This window comes from Oncorhynchus nerka, linkage group LG8, assembly GCF_034236695.1.
Source record: "Oncorhynchus nerka isolate Pitt River linkage group LG8, Oner_Uvic_2.0, whole genome shotgun sequence".
NCBI classification, from domain to species: domain Eukaryota; kingdom Metazoa; phylum Chordata; class Actinopteri; order Salmoniformes; family Salmonidae; genus Oncorhynchus; species Oncorhynchus nerka.
This window is the reverse complement of record NC_088403.1, coordinates 29,933,906-29,959,068: the sequence shown is the minus strand read 5'-3', so window position 1 is coordinate 29,959,068 and position 25,163 is coordinate 29,933,906. Positions and strand designations below refer to the sequence as shown.

The 25,163-nt window shown below is 43.9% G+C and overlaps 3 protein-coding genes and 1 long non-coding RNA gene across 8 annotated transcripts in view; 1 reads left to right on the top strand and 3 right to left on the bottom strand.

Moving 5' to 3' along the window:
- Window positions 1-10,943, bottom strand: part of LOC115133817 (coiled-coil domain-containing protein 136-like) — a 65,928-nt gene extending 54,985 nt beyond the window's left edge. For all 3 annotated transcript variants that reach the window (XR_010464534.1, XM_029667296.2, XM_065021663.1), the window contains exons 1-2: window positions 10,836-10,943; window positions 9,882-10,157 (exon numbers count right to left, since the gene is read on the bottom strand). Coding sequence is in view for 2 of the 3 variants with exons in the window: in XM_029667296.2 (XP_029523156.1) it covers window positions 9,882-9,933 (52 nt within the window). In the remaining variant the exon portion in view is untranslated. The remainder of the gene's footprint in view (window positions 1-9,881; window positions 10,158-10,835) is intronic.
- Window positions 252-22,667, top strand: LOC115133108 (protein SCO2 homolog, mitochondrial-like). Of its 2 annotated transcripts, XM_029665998.2 has the most exons (3): window positions 252-464; window positions 11,108-11,245; window positions 21,139-22,667. In XM_029665998.2, the coding sequence occupies exons 2-3, from the start codon at window positions 11,241-11,243 to the stop codon at window positions 22,109-22,111; spliced, it is 978 nt and encodes a 325-aa protein (XP_029521858.1). In that variant the 5' UTR covers window positions 252-464; window positions 11,108-11,240; the 3' UTR covers window positions 22,112-22,667. The 2 variants fall into 2 exon arrangements, with proteins under 2 accessions (XP_029521858.1, XP_029521859.1); XM_029665999.2 differs by lacking the exons at window positions 252-464; window positions 11,108-11,245 and adding an exon at window positions 20,482-20,579.
- LOC135572906 (uncharacterized) lies at window positions 15,168-19,639 on the bottom strand. Its single transcript, XR_010464533.1, has 2 exons — window positions 19,430-19,639; window positions 15,168-16,660 (listed from the first exon to the last, which is right to left on the bottom strand). It is a non-coding gene; the product is annotated as an uncharacterized LOC135572906 (long non-coding RNA).
- Window positions 22,429-25,163, bottom strand: part of LOC115133107 (condensin-2 complex subunit H2-like) — a 10,888-nt gene continuing 8,153 nt past the window's right edge. The window contains exons 11-19 of one of the 2 annotated variants that reach the window (XM_029665996.2): window positions 25,013-25,076; window positions 24,799-24,900; window positions 24,670-24,714; window positions 24,504-24,574; window positions 24,202-24,397; window positions 23,940-23,989; window positions 23,718-23,819; window positions 23,413-23,562; window positions 22,429-23,193 (exon numbers count right to left, since the gene is read on the bottom strand). In XM_029665996.2, the coding sequence (XP_029521856.2) occupies window positions 23,026-23,193; window positions 23,413-23,562; window positions 23,718-23,819; window positions 23,940-23,989; window positions 24,202-24,397; window positions 24,504-24,574; window positions 24,670-24,714; window positions 24,799-24,900; window positions 25,013-25,076 (948 nt within the window). In that variant the 3' untranslated portion in view covers window positions 22,429-23,025. The remainder of the gene's footprint in view (window positions 23,194-23,412; window positions 23,563-23,717; window positions 23,820-23,939; window positions 23,990-24,201; window positions 24,398-24,503; window positions 24,575-24,669; window positions 24,715-24,798; window positions 24,901-25,012; window positions 25,077-25,163) is intronic. The other variant, XM_029665997.2, reaches the window with a different exon arrangement.

Here is a 25,163-nt window from a genome sequence, read left to right as displayed (position 1 = left end):
AAGATCTCACCTTGTTTTGTCTACATTTGGAAAGTTTATTAACGAATGAGTTGTTTCCATCAGGCCTGTCGTGACATTTTTTATCCAACATGTACTTTACTTGCATAAAAAGGAAACCCACTGGTCATTGCGTGCCAAAAAATACTTTGTGTCTCACTTCACTGCTGTGTTCCTGTCATTACACTGGTGTGTAGCCAATGAGATAAGCTTGCCAGGGATATGCAGATGACCTGGATGGGATTTACGACCTCACGAGGAGGAAGAAGAAGAGCCATTGCAGCTTGGACGAGTGCATTACCTGCTTCTGGTGAACAGATTAATTTAATTGCTTTGAGCATAACAAATGCCCACAAAATATGTTTTTGAGGAGATTGAAAGAGAAAGTGAAACTGAATATGGCTCGACAGGAAGTGATCTGGCTCGGGAGAAGAACAGACGGATCGGTCAGTAAAAACATCGGATCGGTCAGTAAAAATACATGCATGAATAGCTAGCTAAGCTAACGTTAGCTGGTTTCAGTAGCTAGCTAGCCATGTATTCTGTTTTATGTAGTTGTGGTCTGCCTAGTTGTGTTTGGGATACAGTAGCTAAGGTATACAGTCTAGGGCCCATGCTCAGTTCCAGTGATTTAGGTTATAGCTAATATTGGATATAAACAATGATAGTAGTTTTATATTGTTTGCTGTTAAAATGTGGATACATGTGCATTTTTTATTTTGGAGAGGAATGGCCACATTGCAATTCCTCATTGTCTCCAAAGTTACCTGTGCTCCCATTGTTTGCATTGTGTGTGTGTGTTCACACCTCTGTGGCACTCTCCAGACAAGCAGTTCAGACTGTTTCTTTCTTTCTTGTAGTGGGCTGTATTGCTTTACAGAACGGTGTTAAACTTTAGCTCTGGTGATATACTTTGTATTCCAGGTTATAGAGAAGCTTCTCAGGAACACTCTATTTCATGAGGATAGGACTTACCATTGCTAAGAATGATATTTTCAAGTGATTGAAAAAGTTCACGGACAATGTTAATCCCTCGTCAATAATGGCACCTTATCACCCGCCTGGATTCTTAAAATCAACACGTTTTGTCCAATATCTCAAGATAGGGTGGTCATATTGTTATGACATTTTCAAGGCGGATGTAGAACACAGAGATTATTCAATTTAAAGTAAAATTTACTCAATGAAAATGTAATTATTATGCAAATTAGATTCTTAATATGCACATTAGGCAGTACAGAATACATAATTACAGTAATTTAAGCCCAATAATTTAACATATGGTGGTCATATTATTTGCAAATCTTCATGCTTTATGCAAAACTGAGACTACGTAACAATTCCTGAAATTACAATACAACTTTTATACTATTTTATGCAAATTAGATACCTAACATGCTAATTAGTCTGTACAGAATGTAATAATTACAACACGTTAAACCATTTAAAGTAAGGTGTTCATATTGTTAACATATATTGTCGAAGTAAGGTGTTCATATTGTTAACATATATTGTCGAAGTAAGGTGCATGTTGTAACTATAAATCAAATCAAATTTTATTTGTCACATGCAGATGTTAATGCGAGTGTAGCGAAATGCTTGTGCTTCTAGTTCCGACAATGCAGTAATAACCAACAAGTAATCTAGCTAACAATTCCAAAACTACTACCTTATAGACACAAGTGTAAGGGGATAAGAATATGTACATAAAGATATATGAATGAGTGATGGTACAGAGCGGCATAGGCAAGATACAGTAGATGGTATCGAGTAGAGTATATACATATGAGATGAGTATGTAAACAAAGTGGCATAGTTTAAAGTGGCTAGTGATACATGTATTACATAAAGATGCAGTAGATGATATAGAGTACAGAATATACATATACATATGAGATGAATAATGTAGGGTATGTAAACATTATATTAGCTAGCATTGTTTATATGTGCGTTACCAGGGATTGTAACAAAGAACATATAATTGGGATTCCATAATAATGAACAAAAAGCAGGGTTTCTATTTACCAATTAGTAACTGTTGGGTTGTGTATATCACAGTTATATTGTATTCAGTAGACCAACTGATTAGGCCTCAAGTTCCAAATAATACACACAGGCTAACACAGACACACACTTCTCAACACCCCACCAACACACCACTTCACACACAGCCTAACACAAACACACACGTCTCACTAAGTCTGTACTGTAACAGAGAAGGTTACTAGTCTAACAACATAGCTTACTTCTAAAGCATGAAACACATGGCCCACTAACTGAATCTCACTGCCAATAGACTGCCGATATGTACTTATCACAGTGGGAAGCCGTTCCTTCTCTTAGTAGAACAAAAGCGTTACCTGCTGTGTGAGGCCTTGGTAGCGACGAACCTACCCATTTTACTTGTACAATCACAATGCTCATTAGCGGCCAAAATCGTAACTTTGAGCCAATCAGAAAAAAGAAAAAATAGTGCATTTTCTTCAAACATCCACGGATGAGCATATGGGATGGTAGCTAGCTCAGTGCACAAACACAGTACACACAACACTAAATACTTCCTCCAAGCTAGCTAACCACTGTATCTAGTATTGACATTATGATTAAATCCCAATTAGCTAGATTAGCTAGTTTACCTGAAACAGCTGCCTGTGTTAACTGCAGAGTTAGTGCAGTGTCCATAGCTAACGTTAGATAGCATCCCAAATGGCACTATTCCCTATATACTGTAGTTCACTACTTTAGATAGACCATAGAGCTCTGGTCAAAAGTAGTGCACTATATAGGGAACAAGGTGACATTTGGGACGCAGAATGTCATTCGAAACAGGATATTTCATAGGGATTGCCAGCCAGGATACACATCCACAGACCTCAAGCCATTCCCAGACTTGGCTCAAAGCAGCACAAGCAAATTCCCAGTCTACAGTCCTGTTCCAGTCAGACATCTAGTGACTTGATGAATGGGAATAGTGATGAACGGTTAGTTTGACAGTTATTGCCTTTAAGTGGGTCGTAATACGGAGACAGTGTAGGAGTTCAGTACTCAGCTACACTGATAATAATCCTGGTAGACAGCGGCCCACACACACCAGAGAGAGAGAGAGAGAGAGAGAGAGAGAGAGTAAACACAGAGTTTAAAGAAGGTTATACTGTAACTAGACAATCAGCTCTCATGACTGTACTTGTTGTTGACCTCTGTTACAGACACACTCCTACGATTAGCTCTGTGTACAAGGAGAGGATGGGTTGCAGAGTTGAGGAGGACATGGGGATGGGGGGGGGTGACTGGTTACTGGCAGGAAGGAGGGAAGGCTCAAGAGGCCTCGTTTTTGCTGGAGAGAGAGACAGAGAGGGTAAACCCAGGCAATGGGTCACGATCCTGAACTTTTCATCGCCAGTCACATCCAATTACAGATGACAGAGGAGAAGAAACAGGCTCTAATAGGAGGATGCAGAGGCAGAACTATGGTTGCAGCTGGCTCTCTGTGTGTGAGAGAGAGAGAGCAGGGAGAGAGACTGCAGTAGAGTGATGTGTTAGTGGGCCATGGAGGCGTGATGGTGGGAGGATGAGGTTGGCACGCGCTGGGCTCTGTGGGTGCTATACATGGCATATGTGAAGAGAGGGAGAGGAGGGGTGCAGCTGCTGGGGGTGGACAAGTAGAGACGGGGATTGGTGAAACCAGTGGGTATTGAGGGAAGAGCTATGGGAGTCAATGGTACTTCAAAGGTGTGTGTGTGTGTGTGTGTGTGTGTGTGTGTGTGTGTGTGTGTGTGTGTGTGTGTGTGTGTGTGTGTGTGTGTGTGTGTGTGACACAACATGGATGGGGTGTTCTAGAATGTGCAGCCAGATCAAAGGAGATTGAGATGCAGTGGGTGGAGACCTTCTCCGTCCCTCTCCCACAGTGTGTCCATCATTATCCTCTACCTCTCTATCAAACTCCTTAGAGTCAAATCAGGTGAGAGGGGGAGAGAGATGCTGTGTGTTTGTCACTACCTTGTAGTGAGAGTGGAGAAACACTGTAGTCATTACAGTAGCAGAATAAACTGGGCCATCAGCAGACAAACACAGAATGAATTTTACAGGGAGAACTCCCGGGACTCTCTATTTCATCTGGGTATAGCTAGCTAACAAACACCATTAACTAGAGCAGCTATGGCTAACTCATAGCTACAGCAGCTAACTAGCCCCATCCACTCTGCCAGAGCAGCTTTGGCTAACTCATAGCTACAGCAGCTAACTAGCCCCATCCACTCTGCCAGAGCAGCTTTGGCTAACTAAATTTATCTTGAACAAAAACTCAACTCAGACACCTGTGGCTAATTTCAGTTATCTCTATGACTAAAATTGGACTACTAATGTTTTCTCATTGAACCTTTATTTAACTAGGCAAGTCAGTTAAGAACAAATTCTCATTTACAATGACAGCCTACCCAAACCTGGGCCTATTATGCGCCACCCTATGGGACTCCCAATCACGGCCGGATGTGATGCAGCCTGGATTTGAACCAGGGACCACAGTGACGCCTCTTGCACTAAAGATGCAGTGCCTTAGACCGCTGCACCACTCGGGAGCCCAAAGGACTGGATAAGAGTTTTTAGGTGAGATTGAGAGCATTTCAGTGATAAGCACAATGAATATTAGATGCACAGAGCAGTTCTGTTCAGCAGTTTAAAGGACACACCACCCCCAGGCACACACAGCCTGCCTCCGATTATACACATCGTGAAGCCGACTCTCTTGCTTTCCTGTGGATAACGTCACCACCAGCCTTCTAGTTAGCTACCCTTTGCCTGGTTAAGAAAGAAGCTTCTTTACTAAATGAAAAACAGCAGCATTGAGTTTAATAGTGACACAACAGTCGAGCTATGTTTTTCTAACCCTCTACTATAGAAAAGTAGGCCATCTTTGAATGTGTGGTCTCGTTCAACCCTCTCACTTTCCCCACTGCATTTCATAGCCAGGTTCTGTAGCCACTATAACCAAGTCTCCCTCGTTTCCTCAGAGAAAACGGCTTGATTCTAGCCTTTACCAAAAAGATATGAGCCATATACCAGCTCTACTTTTTCTTTCTTTCTATCTACTCTCTCCTACACCTGTTAAAACTACAACACTGTCTCACCTACACCTGTTAAAACTACAACACTGTCTCACCTACACCTGTTAAAACTACAACACTGTCTCACCTACACCTGTTAAAACTACAACACTGTCTCACCTACACCTGTTAAAACTACAACACTGTATCTCCTACACCTGTTAAAACTACAACACTGTCTCATCTACACCTGTTAAAACTACAACACTGTCTCACCTACACCTGTGTAAACTACAACACTGTCTCACCTACACCTGTGTAAACTACAACACCGTCTCACCTACACCTGTGTAAACTACAACACTGTCTCACCTACACCTGTTAAAACTACAACACTGTCTCACCTACACCTGTTAAAACTACAACACTGTCTCATCTACACCTGTTAAAACTACAACACTGTCTCATCTACACCTGTTAAAACTACAACACTGTCTCACCTACACCTGTTAAAACTACAACACTGTCTCACCTACACCTGTTAAAACTACAACACTGTCTCACCTACACCTGTTAAAACTACAACACTGTCTCATCTACACCTGTTAAAACTACAACACTGTCTCACCTACACCTGTTAAAACTACAACACTGTCTCATCTACACCTGTTAAAACTACAACACCGTCTCACCTACACCTGTTAAAACTACAACACCGTCTCACCTACACCTGTTAAAACTACAACACTGTCTCACCTACACCTGTGTAAACTACAACACTGTATCTCCTACACCTGTTAAAACTACAACACTGTCTCACCTACACCTGTGTAAACTACAACACTGTATCTCCTACACCTGTTAAAACTACAACACTGTCTCTCCTACACCTGTTAAAACTACAACACCGTCTCACCTACACCTTTGTAAACTACAACACTGTCTCACCTACACCTGTGTAAACTACAACACTGTCTCACCTACACCTGTTAAAACTACAACACTGTCTCACCTACACCTGTTAAAACTACAACACTGTCTCATCTACACCTGTTAAAACTACAACACTGTCTCACCTACACCTGTTAAAACTACAACACTGTCTCATCTACACCTGTTAAAACTACAACACCGTCTCACCTACACCTGTTAAAACTACAACACCGTCTCACCTACACCTGTTAAAACTACAACACTGTCTCACCTACACCTGTGTAAACTACAACACTGTATCTCCTACACCTGTTAAAACTACAACACTGTCTCACCTACACCTGTGTAAACTACAACACTGTATCTCCTACACCTGTTAAAACTACAACACTGTCTCTCCTACACCTGTTAAAACTACAACACCGTCTCACCTACACCTTTGTAAACTACAACACTGTCTCACCTACACCTGTGTAAACTACAACACTGTCTCACCTACACCTGTTAAAACTACAACACTGTCTCACCTACACCTATTAAAACTACAACACTGTATCTCCTACACCTGTGTAAACTACAACACTGTCTCACCTACACCTGTGAAAACTACAACACTGTCTCACCTACACCTGTGTAAACTACAACACTGTCTCACCTACACCTGTTAAAACTACAACACTGTCTCACCTACACCTGTTAAAACTACAACACTGTCTCAGCTACACCTGTGTAAACTACAACACTGTCTCACCTACACCTGTGAAAACTACAACACTGTCTCACCTACACCTGTTAACTACAACACTGTATCTCCTACACCTGTTAAAACTACAACACTGTCTCACCTACACCTGTTAAAACTACAACACTGTATCTCCTACACCTTTGTAAACTACAACACTGTCTCACCTACACCTGTGTAAACTACAACACTGTCTCACCTACACCTGTTAAAACTACAACACTGTCTCACCTACACCTGTTAAAACTACAACACTGTCTCACCTACACCTGTGTAAACTACAACACTGTCTCACCTACACCTGTGTAAACTACAACACTGTCTCACCTACTCCTGTTAAAACTACAACATTATACCTGCTTTAACCACCCACTGCACACCTCACACTCTCCCCTCAAATACAGTATGTCTTGGAGAATTAACATAAGGACCCATACGTGTGATCAGACCTTGGCTTATATTAAGGTTACTACAAGCTTCCCTCCATTGATCTATATGCATCGTTGGAGTGGGATTTCTGGAGTAGAGGATACCTTTTGGTAACATGATATCGTCCACGGTCCCTCTCCCATTTGCAAGGGGGCGATAGCAACGTTTTTCATTTTTGTCTTTTTATTTAGTTAAAGCAAGGAAGAGTCGCTTTTCCTTGTTAGTAGTAGTTATGTGGCAGCCTGGCTAGCTGGTTTTAGCCTTGCTAAAAACATAGTGAGCTGGCTAGCCTTTTCAGCTTCTCACATCTCCATGTGAAATAATCTTTATAACAATAATTTTATAATTTTTATAATTTATAATTTTATAAATATTTTTATACTTGCTGGTGTAACCTAAAACATTATTCCAGTTTGATAGGCTGCTTGTGTATTAATTTCCATCAGCTAAAAATAAAACGTTATCATGTTTTGGTCATGGAGAAAAAAGCACATGGCTAGCCACTTGCCTACAGCAGGTTCTACCATTTCACAATAGCCTATATCACTAGTTCTAAACAAAAGACCTTGTTCGGGGGATTCTTGTTGTTTGGTTTACTGTCTGAACAGTTACTGAGATTATATTTGGTTATCAATGCAAAATAGGCTACTTTGATGAATAGCCTATGTAGCATATAGATCAGATCAAGAAACCAAGCGGCAAAACTTTTCAGGTAGTAAAAAGGTATGTTGAATGTCGGAGTGTATTACAAGGCCCCTTTTGTAACGAAAAACATTGCAACACTCCAAATCTTGCGTCTGCATAGAGCTTGTAGTAATCGGCTCAATGGCCAAACTGTGGACCAACGGTCAGTCATACACCGTACATAGGCTAGTTATCATAAAGGTTTCACAACAGAGGTCATAGGTTACAAAACAAATACATAGGCTGAATGTCTGACATCATTAATGCCAGGAAAACCCCTGGGGATCTGATCGCTGAAAGAATGTATACAGAATTCCTATTGTTCTGATGATTGACTATTTACCCAGCATCAGCATTTATATTTGGATGTGTAAATCCAATATTTGATTCATATTAAGAGTTTATTAATGTAATATTCACAGAGCTCTGTGATCCAGCTAGCTTACAGTTCGCCTGGTTCACCAACTACTTCTCTGATAGAGTTCAGTGTGTCAAATCGGAGGGTCTGCTGTCCGGACCTCTGGCAGTCTCTATGGGGGTGCCACAGGGTTCAATTCTTGGACCGACTCTCTTCTCTGTATACATCAATGAGGTCGCTCTTGCTGCTGGTGAGTCTCTGATCCACCTCTACGCAGACGACACCATTCTGTATACTTCTGGCCCTTCTTTGGACACTGTGTTAACAACCCTCCAGGCAAGCTTCAATGCCATACAACTCTCCTTCCGTGGCCTCCAATTGCTCTTAAATACAAGTAAAACTAAATGCATGCTCTTCAACCGATCGCTACCTGCACCTACCCGCCTGTCCAACATCACTACTCTGGACGGCTCTGACTTAGAATACGTGGACAACTACAAATACTTAGGTGTCTGGTTAGACTGTAAACTCTCCTTCCAGACCCATATCAAACATCTCCAATCCAAAGTTAAATCTAGAATTGGCTTCCTATTTCGCAACAAAGCATCCTTCACTCATGCTGCCAAACATACCCTTGTAAAACTGACCATCCTACCAATCCTCGACTTTGGCGATGTAATTTACAAAATAGCCTCCAATACCCTACTCAACAAATTGGATGCAGTCTATCACAGTGCAATCCGTTTTGTCACCAAAGCCCCATATACTACCCACCATTGCGACCTGTACGCTCTCGTTGGCTGGCCTTCGCTTCATACTCGTCGCTAAACCCACTGGCTCCATGTCATCTACAAGACCCTGCTAGGTAAAGTCCCCCTTATCTCAGCTCGCTGGTCACCATAGCATCTCCCACCTGTAGCACACGCTCCAGCAGGTATATCTCTCTAGTCACCCCCAAAACCAATTCTTTCTTTGGCCGCCTCTCCTTCCAGTTCTCTGCTGCCAATGACTGGAACGAACTACAAAAATCTCTGAAACTGGAAACACTTATCTCCCTCACTAGCATTAAGCACCAATTGTCAGAGCAGCTCACAGATTACTGCACCTGTACATAGCCCACCTATAATTTAGCCCAAACAACTACCTCTTTCCCTACTGTATTTAATTAATTTATTTATTTTGCTCCTTTGCACCCCATTATTTTTATTTCTACTTTGCACATTCTTCCATTGCAAATCTACCATTCCAGTGTTTTACTTGCTATATTGTATTTACTTTGCCACCATGGCCTTTTTTGCCTTTACCTCCCTTATCTCACCTCATTTGCTCACATCGTATATAGAGTTGTTTATACTGTATTATTGACTGTATGTTTGTTTTACTCCATGTGTAACTCTGTGTCGTTGTATGTGTCGAACTGCTTCTGGATCTCTCTGTTAATCCATCAGTTCTGGTAAACACAGGCCTCGCTGACTGGCTAACACAAACACCCAGACACACAAACAGACACACACGCACACATACACTGGTAGACCATTTATGGCTCACACACTGACGAACACAACATTTTGTGTAGACATCCATGGAGTCATTGGTATGCAATGCACACACGCAGGCATATAAACAACATACACATGATTGTGTGATAAGCACACACACAAACAAACAAACATACACACAAACAAACACACACACTAACCTGCAGGGTCCATGACCTCCTCGATGACCGGTGGCAGGCGTAGTCCGTCCATGGTTGCCCTGGCAACTCAGTGTGGGGGATTAGGGGGAGGTGTCGTGTGGGTTCAGATGCTCTCTTGTACTGCAGAGGTCGAGTGATGGATGAGTATAGGGGGACCAGGGCAGAGAGAGACAGGGGGAAGATGACGCAGACAAATCCCAGGAAGGCTCCTCAAGCTCCGGGTAGACTCAGCCGCAGCAGCCCCTCCATCCTGGAGGTGAGAGAGACGCACAAACGCTGGAGAGCAAAGAGACAAACTGAGTGAGGGACCGCAGTCTGAGATGCATGCAACAAAGAGACAAACTGAGCGAGGGACCGCAGTCTGAGATGCATGCAACAAAGAGACAAACTGAGTGAGGGACCGAAGTCTGAGATGCATGCAACAAAGAGACAAACTGAGCGAGGGACCGCAGTCTGAGATGCATGCAACAAAGAGACAAACATTACAGCTCTCTCTCAAACTCACTCAGATACTACACAATTCCCTCTCTAGACCTCCTTTTGTTTTGATACTGTACTTCTGTCTTCTTTTTACTTGAGCTGTTATTCTATAACCCTTTCCTGTCCTCTCTCTCTCTCTCTCTCTCTCTCTCTCTCTCTCTCTACCACTGACCACTCTCTCTCTCTCTCTCTCTCTCTCTCTCTCTCTCTCTCTCTACCACTGACCAATTCTCTCACTCATTTGCACGGTTGGTCCCTCTACTGGTTTCTCTCGGTCTGGGTATGAAGCACGTTTGATGCTAATGCTTTGTATCCCTTCTCTCGTTTTACCTCTCCCTTTCTCTTTCCCTCTACCTGCTCTTTCTGCTGATTTAACCACACGGGTCAAATCAAAGGCATTCATTTCTCCATCTAGCACACGTATCTGTAAGTGCAAATATCAGGTAAATATAGACACACACACACTGCATTTACCTTTAATGAGAGTCAGACCTTGGAGCTCTGGATGCTGACAACCTATTCTCCTGCAGCTTGCGATTCATTTCCCGTCTGTCGTTCACTCCTCCCTCCCTCCATCCCCTCTCTCACACACACACACACACACACACGCACACTCTCTCTCCCTCCGATTCTCTTTTCTCGTTGTGTTAACTACGCAGGCCTCATTAGTAAAGGTTCTCATACTAAATACCGCTGTCTGATTAATTCCGTCTCCTTCTATCCTCCCCATATATCTTTCCTTACAGATTAAAACGGCTTAACCCTTCCCATACCTGCTGTTGACCCGTCAGCTGTGATCAACGAACACAGCTAGTTTCATCCAGCCATCGAACCTGACGAGAGAGCCCAGATTGTATGTCATGAATACACAATGAACTTATGACGTGAGTGATTTAACCCTTCGCTGCACTGAGGACAGGTACTGGGGGAGAGACTGATGAGGGAGGACTCTTGTGGCTTCTCACAGCTGCCGTGTACCTTCAGAGGGACATGAAACACTGCGGGGGAAATATGTACAGGTTTATGGTATCTGTCATTCTGCGAACAGCATTTTGTAATATAACCTTATATAATATAACCTTTAATATTCATGACTATCAGAATGGCATCAAATGGAACTAAAATAGGCTACTTGTCGATGCTGATTATTCTCAAACTATTCATTACGAATTTTGATCAGTCATGGAAATAAAATAGCTGAAAACAAATGGGCTCCCTTTTAAAAAAGAAGATGGAGAACAAGCTATGAAGGAAAAGTATTGAAGTTTTGGTGAAGGTAAAGCCAACTAGCGCAAAATAATATTGTGATATTGTCAAAACAATACGATAACAAAAAAAAAGACATTTAAATAATTATGGTATCTGTCGTTCTGCAAGCCATGGAATGGTTTTTCTGTGTTGCAAGACCCGTTAACATTCATGACTATCAGAATGGCATCAAATGTCACCAAAGTAGCCTATTTGTCAGTGCTGATTATTGTCAACAGATGTAACTATTTATTATGTGCTCTCAGCTTTGACATGTTGTCATTGTGAGCACAACGGCCATGAAGCAACAAACTGAGTAACACTTCACAATACACAATGACTCACAACAAGCAGGCCTCTCGTTATAAAAATGGAACTGCGACGAGATCAGAGCATCACACAACTCGAGGCGGCGTATGGGGTTGCTAGGCAACCAAGTCCACTGGTCCGCATCACATGAAATAGGCTAGTTGCAAATTGTTCAAGCTGAAAACAAAACTACCGAGGTAAGTGAAACATTCTTAAGTCACACCTCAATATCTAAATTAGTTGTAATAGATGGTCCTTACTAGCCAATGATGAAAGTTTCAGGAAAGACTACAAAAGTTCAAAGTTGACTTTGAAGGATTTTTCCATCTTTACCAGAACACCCTGGTTTCCTCTGCCCTGTGGGTTCTCTCGATCAGACGGTGAATCAGTAAACCTGACTACAGTGAGTGAGTGTGACTGATCCTCTGTGCATCGCTGTGCAACACTGCAGCAAAAGTTATATAAGGCAGGCTTTCTGAGGACCAGAGAGAGAAAGAACACTACAGTCTGAAAGGAAGAGGGAAGGGAGTATACCCAGAATTATGACAAATTGCATAAGTAGAATTGAATAAGCTAGCAACACATATAGGTTTTGCTCCCACCACCATGACGCAAAGAGTGGAGGTTTCTGCTGTGTGCTATCATATGGGAGATGCTATGAATGCAATGCTACCATCATCAGGAGGTAAGTGGGGACGTACAGTCTATTAACACACATGGATACACACACACACACACACACAAACTAACATAAACACACTGGTATAAAGACAAGAAGACAAGCAGGCTGTGAGAACTAGCCTAACCTTGCTGTGGGCCCGTCTCTCCTCTCATCACTGCCCTAACCTTGCCATGGGCTAAGACTGGATCTCCCAGTCTCTCCTCTCATCACTGCCCTAACCTCGCCATGGGCTAAGACTGGATCTCCCAGTCTCTCCTCTCATCACTGCCCTAACCTCGCCATGGGCTAAGACTGGATCTCCCAGTCTCTCCTCTCATCACTGCCCTAACCTCGCCATGGGCTAAGACTGGATCTCCCAGTCTCTCCTCTCATCACTGCCCTAACCTCGCCATGGGCTAAGACTGGATCTCCCAGTCTCTCCTCTCATCACTGCCCTAACCTCGCCATGGGCTAAGACTGGATCTCCCAGTCTCTCCTCTCATCACTGCCCTAACCTCGCCATGGGCTAAGACAGGATCTGCCCATCTCTCCTCTCATCACTGCCCTAAACTTGCCATGGGCTAAGACTGGATCTGCCAGTCTCTCCTCTCATCACTGCCCTAACCTCGCCATGGGCTAAGACAGGATCTGCCCATCTCTCCTCTCATCACTGCCCTAACCTTGCCATGGGCTAAGACAGGATCTGCCCGTCTCTCCTCTCATCACTGCCCTAACCTCGCCATGGGCTAAGACTGGATCTCCCAGTCTCTCCTCTCATCACTAACCCCTAACCTCCCGCCATCTCATCACTGGCTAAGACTGGATCTGCCCAGTCTCTCCTCTCATCACTGCCCTAACCTCGCCATGGGCTAAGACTGGATCTGCCCATCTCTCCTCATCACTCACCTGCCTAAGACTAACCTTGCCATGGGCTAAGACAGGATCTGCCCATGGGCTAAGACTCTGCCCATCTCTCATCACTGCCCTAACCTTGCCATGGGCTAAGACAGGATCTGCCCGTCTCTCCTCTCATCACTGCCCTAACCTCGCCATGGGCTAAGACTGGATCTCCCAGTCTCTCCTCTCATCACTGCCCTAACCTTGCCATGGGCTAAGACAGGATCTGCCCGTTTCTCCTGTCATCACTGCCCTAACCTCGCCATGGGCTAAGACTGGATCTGCCCGTCTCTCCTGTCATCACTGCCCTAACCTCGCCATGGGCTAAGACTGGATCTGCCCGTCTCTCCTGTCATCACTGCCCTAACCTCGCCATGGGCTAAGACTGGATCTGCCCGTCTCTCCTGTCATCACTGCCCTAACCTCGCCATGGGCTAAGACAGGATCTGCCCGTCTCTCCTGTCATCACTGCCCTAACCTCGCCATGGGCTAAGACAGGATCTGCCCGTCTCTCCTGTCATCACTGCCCTAAACTTGCCATGGGCTAAGACTGGATCTGCCCGTCTCTCCTGTCATCACTGCCCTAACCTCGCCATGGGCTAAGACTGGATCTGCCCGTCTCTCCTGTCATCACTGCCCTAACCTCTAAGACAGGATCTGCCCGTCTCTCCTGTCATCATGGGCTAAGACTGGATCTGCCCGTCTCTCCTGCCCTAAACTTGCCATGGGCTAAGACATCACTGTCTCTCCTGTCAACCTCGCCATGGGCTAAGACTGGATCTGCCCGTCTCTCCTGTCATCACTGCCCTAACCTCGCCATGGGCTAAGACAGGATCTGCCCGTCTCTCCTCTCATCACTGCCCTAACCTCGCCATGGGCTAAGACAGGATCTGCCCGTCTCTCCTCTCATCACTGCCCTAACCTCGCCATGGGCTAAGACTGGATCTCCCAGTCTCTCCTCTCATCACTGCCCTAACCTCGCCGTGGGCTAAGACTGGATCTCCCAGTCTCTCCTGTCATCACTTCTCTGTGTGACACAGGCATTCACATTTAAACAGGCAGGAAAAATGAGTGCGTTCATTGCCATTAAGCCAGGGTGTAGATAACACACACACACACAAACACTCCGGGCGTACACAATGTGCAAGTCCATTTGGTAAAAAGAAGTTGTGGCTCTGAGAAAACATCAACACCATAAAAAAGGCATATGCCCTAATTGTTTTTCGTTTCCTCTTTCCAACCAGCCATCAGAGCAGCTGACAGATTTACTCCATCTCAAAACACATGCAACAGTTTACAGTCAGGTGCCCCAGTTAGCATGGGAGAGAGTGAAACTGGGTTTTCCCAGATGGAGCGTGGTTGCCCTGGGCGCAAGGCAGAGCACTCTGTCGGAAAGACATTGTGATCTTGTTAAGACACAGCTGGGCCAGAGTTGGGATCAACAGAAGTGTCATTACAACACAGTTTCCTTACTATATATCCATATTAATATGCCTTAGTACCATAGTGAGGTGAAGGAATATTACTGTAGGAGGTTCTTGCAGTGAAAAAACGTGGAAAAATATTTGGTTGGCCTAATGTGTGTTATAAGTAGATGTTCTGTGTTTTAAACCAGCCTGGCTATAATACATTATGCACTATAGTCTTATAGGTCATTTTAGTTCATAATCCATAAAACACCATACAGAGTATTATGTTTTTATTTTATTTATTTAACCAGGCAAGTCGGTTAAGAACAAATTCTTATTTACAATGACGGCCTACCCCAACGCTTGGCTAGTTGTGCACCGCCCTATGGGACTCCCAATCACGGCCGGTTGTGATACAGCCTGGAATCAAACCAGGGTCTGTAGTGACGCCTCTAGCACTGTGATGCAGTGCCTTAGACTGCTGCGCCACTCGGGAGCCCTAATGTAACCACTTATGAGAATGGAGAATTATGGACGCTTATAGTTAGTGTCATAACACACTATAAATCTTGTCATAGAATGTTACCAAATATGTGTGAGTGCGTGTGGCTAGAGAGTGGTGTTCCCTTCCCATGTCCCCTCCAAAGAGTATTAGCTCACTCTCCTTATTGAGGGTAAGAGAGTCAACACAAACCAAACTACACACACTTTTTACAGAGCAGAGCAACCCTGTCCTATTGGCTACACCGCATTAGCATGAATGTCCATTGTGTAATATTATTTGAAAGCACAAACAACTTAACTGCATTACATTATAGGCCTAAGCCTGACAATAGTTCTATTTCACACATGTACAAGTGCGAATTGGAGATGTTTTTTTTGCATATCCCTACTCCTCCTGAGACACCCTCGAAGAGTGGGGTCAGAGATCCACCATTATCTGGAGCAATTAGAGTTAAGTGCCTTGATCAAGGGCACGTCAACAGATTTTTCAATTAGCCGTTGCAGGGATTTGAACCCATCAACCTTTCGGTTACTGGCCCAATGCTTCTATCCGCTAGGCTACCTGATACCTGCTGTAGGCTAAAGCATCATAATCGTCATTAATTGTTACATCTAGGAACACTGATACAACCATCGTATTTCTGCTGAAAATGGCGATAACATCATAAATAAAGTCCTGTGATATTCTAGAATTTTGACAGTGTATATGCCGGGTAACAGAACGCTCAAATGCACTTTTCACCAAAAAACTTCATAACACAAACTGAAATCATAGAGTAAACATGTGTAAGTATTACAATGTCTCTTAAGAAATATTCCCAGCATTTGACTAGGATCCAGAAAATGCTGGGCGAGATAGGTAAGGCTTTTTTACTTAAAAAAGTAAAGTTTGTCTGAAGAAATGGAAGTCAATATAAAAAATATATATGTTTTATATATATATATATATAATAGTTTTAGTCTGTCTTATTTTGAAAACACAGAAAACATCCCGCTTCGCCCTGGCTTGCTGCCCTCAGCTGTCCACGTTGTGAAGAACGAGAGGAGGTCATTTGGGCCTTCTGGTGTGGTGCCTGAAGCCTGGATGTCCTCCCTCTGTCCTCTCCAGACCAAGGGACCAGTCTGCCAAAGACTGCCTGGAGCTGAAGGACATCCAGTATTACGTGCTAGTGGACGTGCGGGAGCCCAACATGGAGGCCCCTCAGAATGCTAGTGTCCCCCTTTCTGCCTCCTCCTCTTCCTCCAGATGATTTCACCTATCACTCCAGCACCTCCAACAAAAAGAGTATGTGGATACATAGTAGGATGTAGAGGTGCTGGCCTGAAAAATCTGAAAAAAAATGTATAACAATCTATTTTTGGAGACAAAATGAAGCAGAAACTGCATTGGCCCTTACTTTCTAAATACATGGCTCTGCCTATGCCTACAATTTGTTCTTATCCGTCAAAAGGTGGGACAGTAGCCTAACCTATTCGTTTTGTTTCAACAAATTTCCTGCTTAGGGTATATTTAACTTCTCAACTGTGCCCACTTTTGGAGTCACACTTGCGTATAAAGACCAAAAGATATTGGTAATGTATTTGCTGTATTCAGAAGGTTAATTTATTCAGGTGTGGTAGGCTTTTAGCACAGGTGCGCCAATTTTCTCCCTACACTTGCAGAGTGATCAGGCAAGGTAACCCAAACAAATGTTCATCTTTATATTAATTTATTTGTAGTGGAAATTTAACCCAGACCTCTATTTTTTCCTTTCCCGTTGATAGAAAACAGTCAACACTGTGTATGCAAACTTTAGTGCCACAGAAAGAGAGGGTAGTAGCCTAGCCAAGGCCTGCTGTGCTGCCTGCTGTTGTTGATTAAAGCATTGTTGTTCATAACACAATAATAATATCAACTGGCCCAGAAATGCATTTTCTCTTCTGATTTATTTATGGCGTGGGCCTTTTCAGCCCAAATCCATTTACAGAACATCTAGTGCACTTAAGGGGAAGGAAAACACTGGCAAACAAAACAAAAGGTTTCTGCATGTTTATCAGGGAAAAAATCAAAAACATCCCGCTTCACCCTGGCTTGCTGCCCTCAGCTGTCCACGTTGTGAAGAACGAGAGGAGGTCATTTGGGCCTTCGGGTGTACGGAGGTGCCTGAAGCCTGCATGTCCTCCCTCTGTCCTCTCCAGACCAAGGGACCAGTCTGCCAAAGACTGCCTGGAGCTGAAGGACATCCAGTATTACGTGCTAGTGGACGTGCGGGAGCCCAACATGGAGGCCCCTCAGAATGGCAGCGTCCCCCTTTCTGCCTCCTCCTCTTCCTCCAGAGAGAGAAGCAGCGGACCTGGCCACACCCAGATCTGGAGAAAGGAGAGGCACCCTGACCCCTACAGCTGCTCTTCCAGGTCCAGCCATGTTGAGAGGCATAGGGGGAGCGAGGTGATGCGGCTTGGCTTCTCTGGCGAGAATAGGCTAATATGGTTAGCAAGTTTAGCGCAAGGGGAGTGCGAAACAGACTGTGAAATGACCTGGATACTGCAGTCTGTTCAGCATATTAATTAAACATGGAAACCATAGACAGCGAGAAACTTGTGTTTTACACTGAGAGAGAGAGAGTCAATGAAAGAAAAATTAAGAAGAAAAATGGGGAGGCAAGGAGTATTTACTGATAGAAAGAGAGAAGGAGCAAGAAAGTGAGATGAGGTGGTTGAGTCAGGGATAGTGTTGATGGAGAGAGGGAGAGAGAGATTGAGAGGAGAGGAAAAGGATTGAAGAGGAAGAGAGATGTAATTACTGTTCTTGTTCCACAGTGACCACAGTGGTCTGGAATAGGGAGCCTGCCTATTACTGTCAACACAGCAGGGCCAGAACACACACACGCACATGCACAGCACGCACGCACACACGGACAATACCGAACCCACACACTAGCACCTACATTGACTTCTAAAAGCCAGATATGACTTAATTTTCAAAAACTAAAACAGAACAGACTAGTCCAGTTGTGTTTACATACGATACCGCCACACCCCCTGTTTCCTGATGGTGAGCTCACAGGACATTTAAGAGGTACATTTTTCCCTTGAATGTCACAAAAAGTCTCCAAAACACTGTAAATATCACTTTAAATACAATAACATGTACATGAGCTGAGCTGTTGAAAACAACTGGAGACAGTTAGATAAGAGATGTCTGTTGAGTGCAGAGCTGTAGTGGGAGGGACATGGGTGGGCAGGGTATTAGGATGAAGGGATTTATCTAAGCTGTTTTCACCTTTGGCTAGGAGACAGCAGATACACACACACACACGTTTTTGGGTCTGGGCTGGTCCTCACGGCTGTAGTTTGTCTCATCTATAGTTTGGGTGGTTGATGCTCTAGTAGGGAGTCTGGGCTGCTTTTGTTCATTGTGTGTGTGTGTGTGTTTCTGCCCCAGAGACCAAGGCAGAGCTCCCTGAATAACATTAACATTTAAAGCAGCACACTAATAACAGTGCAACATAATAATCACCACATTCATTGCATTACAACTATGCAGCTATACCACATATTGCCTGCCGACCTCTTATAAGAAGAAACGGCTTCATAACAAAACGCTAACATAAGCCCAAATAATTACCTAAAATCATAATATCAAAACACTAAACATTAGAGAGACTACACAACCCAGCTTTGCTTAACTCAAATTAACCCTACCACACTAGTTTTTATTCATCAGCAGACTCAGACACAATTTACATCAAAGGTATCTAGTTATTATAGCCTGGGTACTGCTTGGGGATCATTTACATTTGCACTTATTACAGTAGAACAAAACAATGCCTCTTACTATAAGGCCTACATTGTATTATGCACTACTACATCGGTAAAAAAATTGCCAAATTTGTTTCAATTTGAAAGGCAAACATATCTCATGAGAAAGAGACAGAGGAAAATAAATAGATGAAAAACAGCCTTAGTCATATTTTACAACTCCATTGAAGAAGATGAAGAGAGAGAGAGAGAGGAACAGATTATGACAACTGGTGAGATGGAGTGAGAGAGATAACTACCGTGGGATATGTGTCAACAGCAGCCTTGGGAAAATCCTCTGCGTTATCATTAAAGGCAGACCTGCACATTTCCTCAGTGAAAACAATGTACTGAGCAAAGCTTTTCACCAAATGACAGTACGATAGACCCCGCGTTCACCCTGCACACCCTAATTGACAAACAAACTAAACAAAACGCAAAGTTTTCTCATGCGTTGTTGATTCCGAGAGAGTGTGAGAGAGAGAGAGAATATATATGGGCCAGAGGTCAGTGCGGGGGGGGGGGGGGGGGGGGGGGGGTGAGAGAGTAACTCTATAATAATCAAATGTTATTGGTCGCATACACATATGTATTTTGCAGATGTTATCGCGGGTGAAACGAAATGATTGTGTTCCGTTCTCCAACAGTGCAGTAATACCTAACAACACAAAACAAAACCCCAAAAAGAGGTTAAGAAATATGTAAATATTCGAACGAGCAATGTCGGAGTCCGGAAATTAAAATATACAGTATATGTATATGATGGTGTGTATAGACATTATGGACAGTATATATAATATGACTCATTCACTGGTACACGAACGCACAAACGTTCACACTGTGGTATAAAAACACACCATTACTATTAGAATGGAAAAACACTGGAAGTGGCTGAAGTGAATCAATGAGCCTGTTTGATTTTTTTATCTCTATTTTTTTTGCTTTTATCTGTTCCCTTTTCCCATGATCTCTTGAACCATGGACGTATCTAACCATGCAGAAATGTCTGATGAAATCATTTGATATCCAGCACCAACAAATTACCTACACGTAAAAGAAAGAAGCTAAACTGAAGGAATTCATATAAATTTGAACTCTGGTGAACTCCGCAGCATGTAGGAGAGACAACAGCACCACCTATTGGAAAGTCTAGGACACAAACAGAGATATACACGAATCTGCCGATGTGACTTCAACATGTAAAAGACAATTGTTCTAACTCTTTTGTAACAACACAATTGTCAAACACATTTAACAATTGTTGCCTTGTTCATAATAGTGGTATTTGTTTTGTTATTTATTACATATCGGTATTGTCGAATATACATATCTGAAAAGAAGGTGGTCATGTAACAGCAGCATCACACGAGCAGTGTGTGCATGTAAAGGTCGACCAGCCAGGAAGTTGAGGTAGCTAGCCTAGCTATGTTATCCATTTTGCCATCATAATGGGATATTATAAGATAACCTGCATGTTGTATGAATGCATGACTAATTTAAAGAGCTCAGTCAATGCTCATAAAAACGTCTGCATCTAAATCAGGTAGCTTGTAGGCATAGCCAGATAGCTAGCTACTCAAGCTGGTTATAAGAATGGTGCAGTTTAGCTTGAGTCGCCTACTCGTCACAGTTTCTAAACCTGTATTGTCTTTGTGGTAGTGCTGTGTTGCTGATGATTGTGGTATGGTTTGGCAGGGTCAGGACAATTATAAAGCTACATCCTGTGGTGTTATTAGACTGAATGGGCTGGTATGCCTTTGGAACACAGCTTGCTTACATTCTCACTTTTCTGGTTTCCCCTAGTTACCACGGCCACAAAGTCCAAATTGGCTCCATCTTAAAAAATGCATTAAAAATGTGGTTAGGTTTAACACTCACATTTCAAGAATATAAATTGTAGAAATAGACAGAGTTTATGACTTTGTGGCTGCGGTGACTAGTGACAACCCTTTATTCTCAACCCCTCAAGGTTTTCTGTGGGAAGTATGCTGTGTCTGGAGAGAAGGATGCTGGGACTTGTAGGCTTCATAGGGGGTGACCTCCATGCTACGTTTGGGAGACTCCTGAGATGTACCGTGAGGTCTTCAGCAGTCCAACAGACTTCTGGCTCCACACACCACCCCCAGAGGGTGTGGTTCTCCTCACAGGCACCACTCTGTGGACACCATACCCCTAAACATAGGACAGGCCTGTATGGGCCTTTTACACACCCGCAGCAGACACTGGGGAGTTCCCGTGGACTTCTCTCCCTCCCCCTTTTCACCCAGAGGGTCACCCTCTCCCAGGGACCCAACACCTCCACAGCCAAGATCAGGTTGCGAACGCGTCTGGTAGTCACCCTGCTGTTCGGCGGGGGTCTGCTTGGCACCTGGTGGTACGTGCGAAACGAGAAGCGGCAAAATCACCGAATGCAGCGTATAGAGCAGTTGAAAAAGGTGGCCCTGGGCCAGGGAGACTTCAGCCTCCTCGACCACAGGGGGCACCGCAGGACCAAGAGAGACTTCCTGGGTAGCTGGGTGCTCCTCTACTTTGGCTTCACCCACTGCCCTGACATCTGCCCCGAAGAGCTGGATAAGGTATCTGCTGTGGTCAGCGCCCTGGACAAGGACCAGTCTCTCCCCGCGGTCCAACCGCTGTTTGTGACGGTCGACCCGGAACGAGACAACGTGGCGGCCCTGGAGAGGTACGTGAAGGACTTCCACCCCCGGCTGATCGGCCTGACGGGTACCCCAGAGGAGGTGAAGGTGGCGGGGAAGGACTACAGGGTGTACGCCAGCCCTGGACCTAAAGATGAGGACGGGGACTATATAGTGGACCACACCATCCTCATCTACCTGGTCAACCCAGATGGGCTGTTCCTGGACTATTACAACAGGATGAAGGACGACGTGCAGATTGCTGAGAGCGTCAGGAACCATATAAAGAGCTACGTCAAACTCTGAGTGAATGACGGTAACCACACCAACAAGACTAACAAAGACCCATGGTATGTCACTTAAACTGAACCCAGTCCAGATAATCTCCATCAGAAATTAGGCCCTGTGTTAAATTATTCCCAGACCCGACTGAACCACAACAATATGGACACTTCATCGAGGCTATGCTGATTCTGTGTGTGCAATAAGTTGTTTTTGTCCAACAATAATGATATGGATATGAAATTGTCTTTATACTAGTCTTTTGTCAAGGGCACGACAATCACTAGTATACAGACACTAGTAGGTGTTGCAATATTGAAAGTGTCTTCACATAATCTTAGTAAAATCCACATGCTCATGTTTTATTTTATACACATTTTTGGCCATAGTAAAAAAACATTTTTCCTTACAAACCAATGAAACATAATTTCCCAATTTAGGTTATTCTCTTAAATGAAAGTAGAAAAATGATCAAGTTCTTAAAAAGTCCTCTCATTTTATATAGAAAATGTACGAGTTCTACACCACCTGGACAAACATGCAAATAAAAAGCTACGTATACAATTGTCATGGATACAAAGGCAAGAATTGTGAAAAGGGTGATCTTTTTAGATACACAACATACCCCAAGTGCGACATTGGTAAATATATTGTGTAAATGCAGGTGAAGGGGAAAAAATAGCTTCTTTCTCTGACATAACCAGAGGAATACACAGACACAAAAGATCAAAACAATAGAGGAGATTGAAATTAAATAAGAGCAAGTACATGAGCGAGTTAATGGGTGCAGCCAAGGTCCTGTTGATAGAGCAGGTTAGTACTAGTGGTCTGGTAGGCACAAGTGGCGCCACACACACAGGAGTGTGTACCACGTTTCAGAGTAATGGGCCTCTAGTCCCCACTGAGTCTGTAGGAAACAAGAGCTCACACCCACTGGATCAGGTTGAGGAGATTAATGGGTCTGGGTGATTTGGGTCGGAGGTTGATGCGGGGGCTTTCTTGAATCGTTGGTTGGCCCGGTGTTTGCTGAGCAGAGTGAGTCCCATGCTGTCGATGCTTTCCTCGAGACCCTCACTCCTGTCCACCTCCACTGTGTAATCATTGGCCTGAAGAGGAGAGAGAATGATAACCTGATGGCAGTGTCCTGATGGTAGAGTAATGGAGTTACTGCAGACAAATACACCTTGAACTAGGAGCTATTCAACTAATTTGTCATACAATAAAATCAAGCATCTCTAAATATCAAGTGTTCGGTGTCAAGACTGAACTCGACAGTGGCTCATTACGCTCGATTAGATTGTGATGTATTAAAATCACACACACACCAGTTGTAGGGAAGCCAGCATGTACTTGCAGGCCTCGAAGTTGTCCATGCCGTGGACTACAGAGGCGAAAGTCCTCCTCTGGCCCACACTGCACAACGCGGCTACGATCCTGTCCCCATAGTCATGGATGTCAAAGGTAGCACGCTCCTCCTGCATAGACATGGGGACAGGAGTGTCTGGAAGTTTAACCAACAGATCACATGACGCCAAACTAGAAATCAACAGTCTGAACAATTATATATTTTTATTAGAATAGATACTTGATCTACAGTAAAATGTCTAGAAAGTATGTTATTGAGTCTTACCTGATAGGTGAGCTCCGGTCGTATTTTGTCCTCCCATTCCTTCACTCTTTTCGACAGTGCCGTCTCCTGGGCATAACCCTGAGAGTTCACCAAGAACTGCTCCTGAAATATGAAGGAAGTGGGGTGGGACATCAGTGACTAACTACACAGAACCCTGTAGTATTTCTTGCTGGAACATGACCCAGAAAAACTGGCTATTGAGACCGGCCTGTGTATACGTACCACACTCTTCTTCACCAGGTCTTCGTAACTCAGCCCGTCCATGTCTGCCCCTGGCAGCAACAGAAACATTGTAAACATACTATCTTTGCCTAGGATTGCCTACAGTGTCTTAAAACTTTGAGTGGTCAACAATGTGTTTTATTTATTTATTTTTATCTGTGTTTTGTATTGTCAAGTAAAACATCATTGTGGAGTGACACTAATACATTAGTCTAACTCTACAGTCACACAGTGGAGACCTGACAGACAGGACAGTGTCTACCAGGTATGAAAGCCTGTCCATTCAGGAAGTCAGCCGGGGCTTCATCAGTCAAAGGGTCATGTTCGTTGTCAGAGAGGTCATCGTGCAGGCCTAGGGGGTCGTGGTGTCTGAGGCCCTCTAACTCCTCCTCCCTCTCTACTCTCTCGTCCAGCTGCAGGTACGTCCTTCTCAGCTCCTCGTCAGACACAAACACACCCTGTAAGGGCACAAGGCTGTATGTTCTGTACATACTCATACACTCAACAGTAAAAACAGCAACAAATGCTCTTTGCAGCATGACCCATAGAAGTACAAACACATACCGTGTTTCTAAGAATCCTTTTCCGGGTCTTCAGCTTGTCTTTCATTTTACTCATATAGATGTAGTTCAAGTCTGTAACAGAAACACCATTTGCTGTAAGCGCCAAATAGTAGAGGGTCCAAAAGAAAGCTAAATGAGGGGATAGAGGAGGTGAGATCCACCCTTACCCGTATACGTAGGTCCATTCTTTAGCCTGGGTTCAGGGGGGTCATCTGCAACAAGAGGCGGTATTTGTCAGGTATATTCCATCCTATTCAGTCTTCAGACACACCAACAAGCATTTACGCACAACTTACAGGTGCCAGTGTACCAGGTCCAGAAGTCTTGCAGCGCAGCGGGGCCTTTCCTTTTCCGCTTCCCAGAATCATCAAGACCCGGAGGAACCTTATAACATTTTCCTATGGCGAAAGAACACACATTTAACACAGACAGGCCCCCCTCACAGAAAACATACTGCGAGTGAGTAAGAGTCAGTTGGACTGCATGTCATCGATAGGAAAATGTTCTCACCTGTTTTCAAAGGCTTGTCCTCGCCGACTGTATCATAAAGGTCATGTAACCTCCACATGTTTGCCTGCATCACAACAATCCTCACATCACAAAGACAAAAAAAACAACGTGCATACTAGAAAGGTTCTTTTCCGTCTCTAAATGTGTGGGT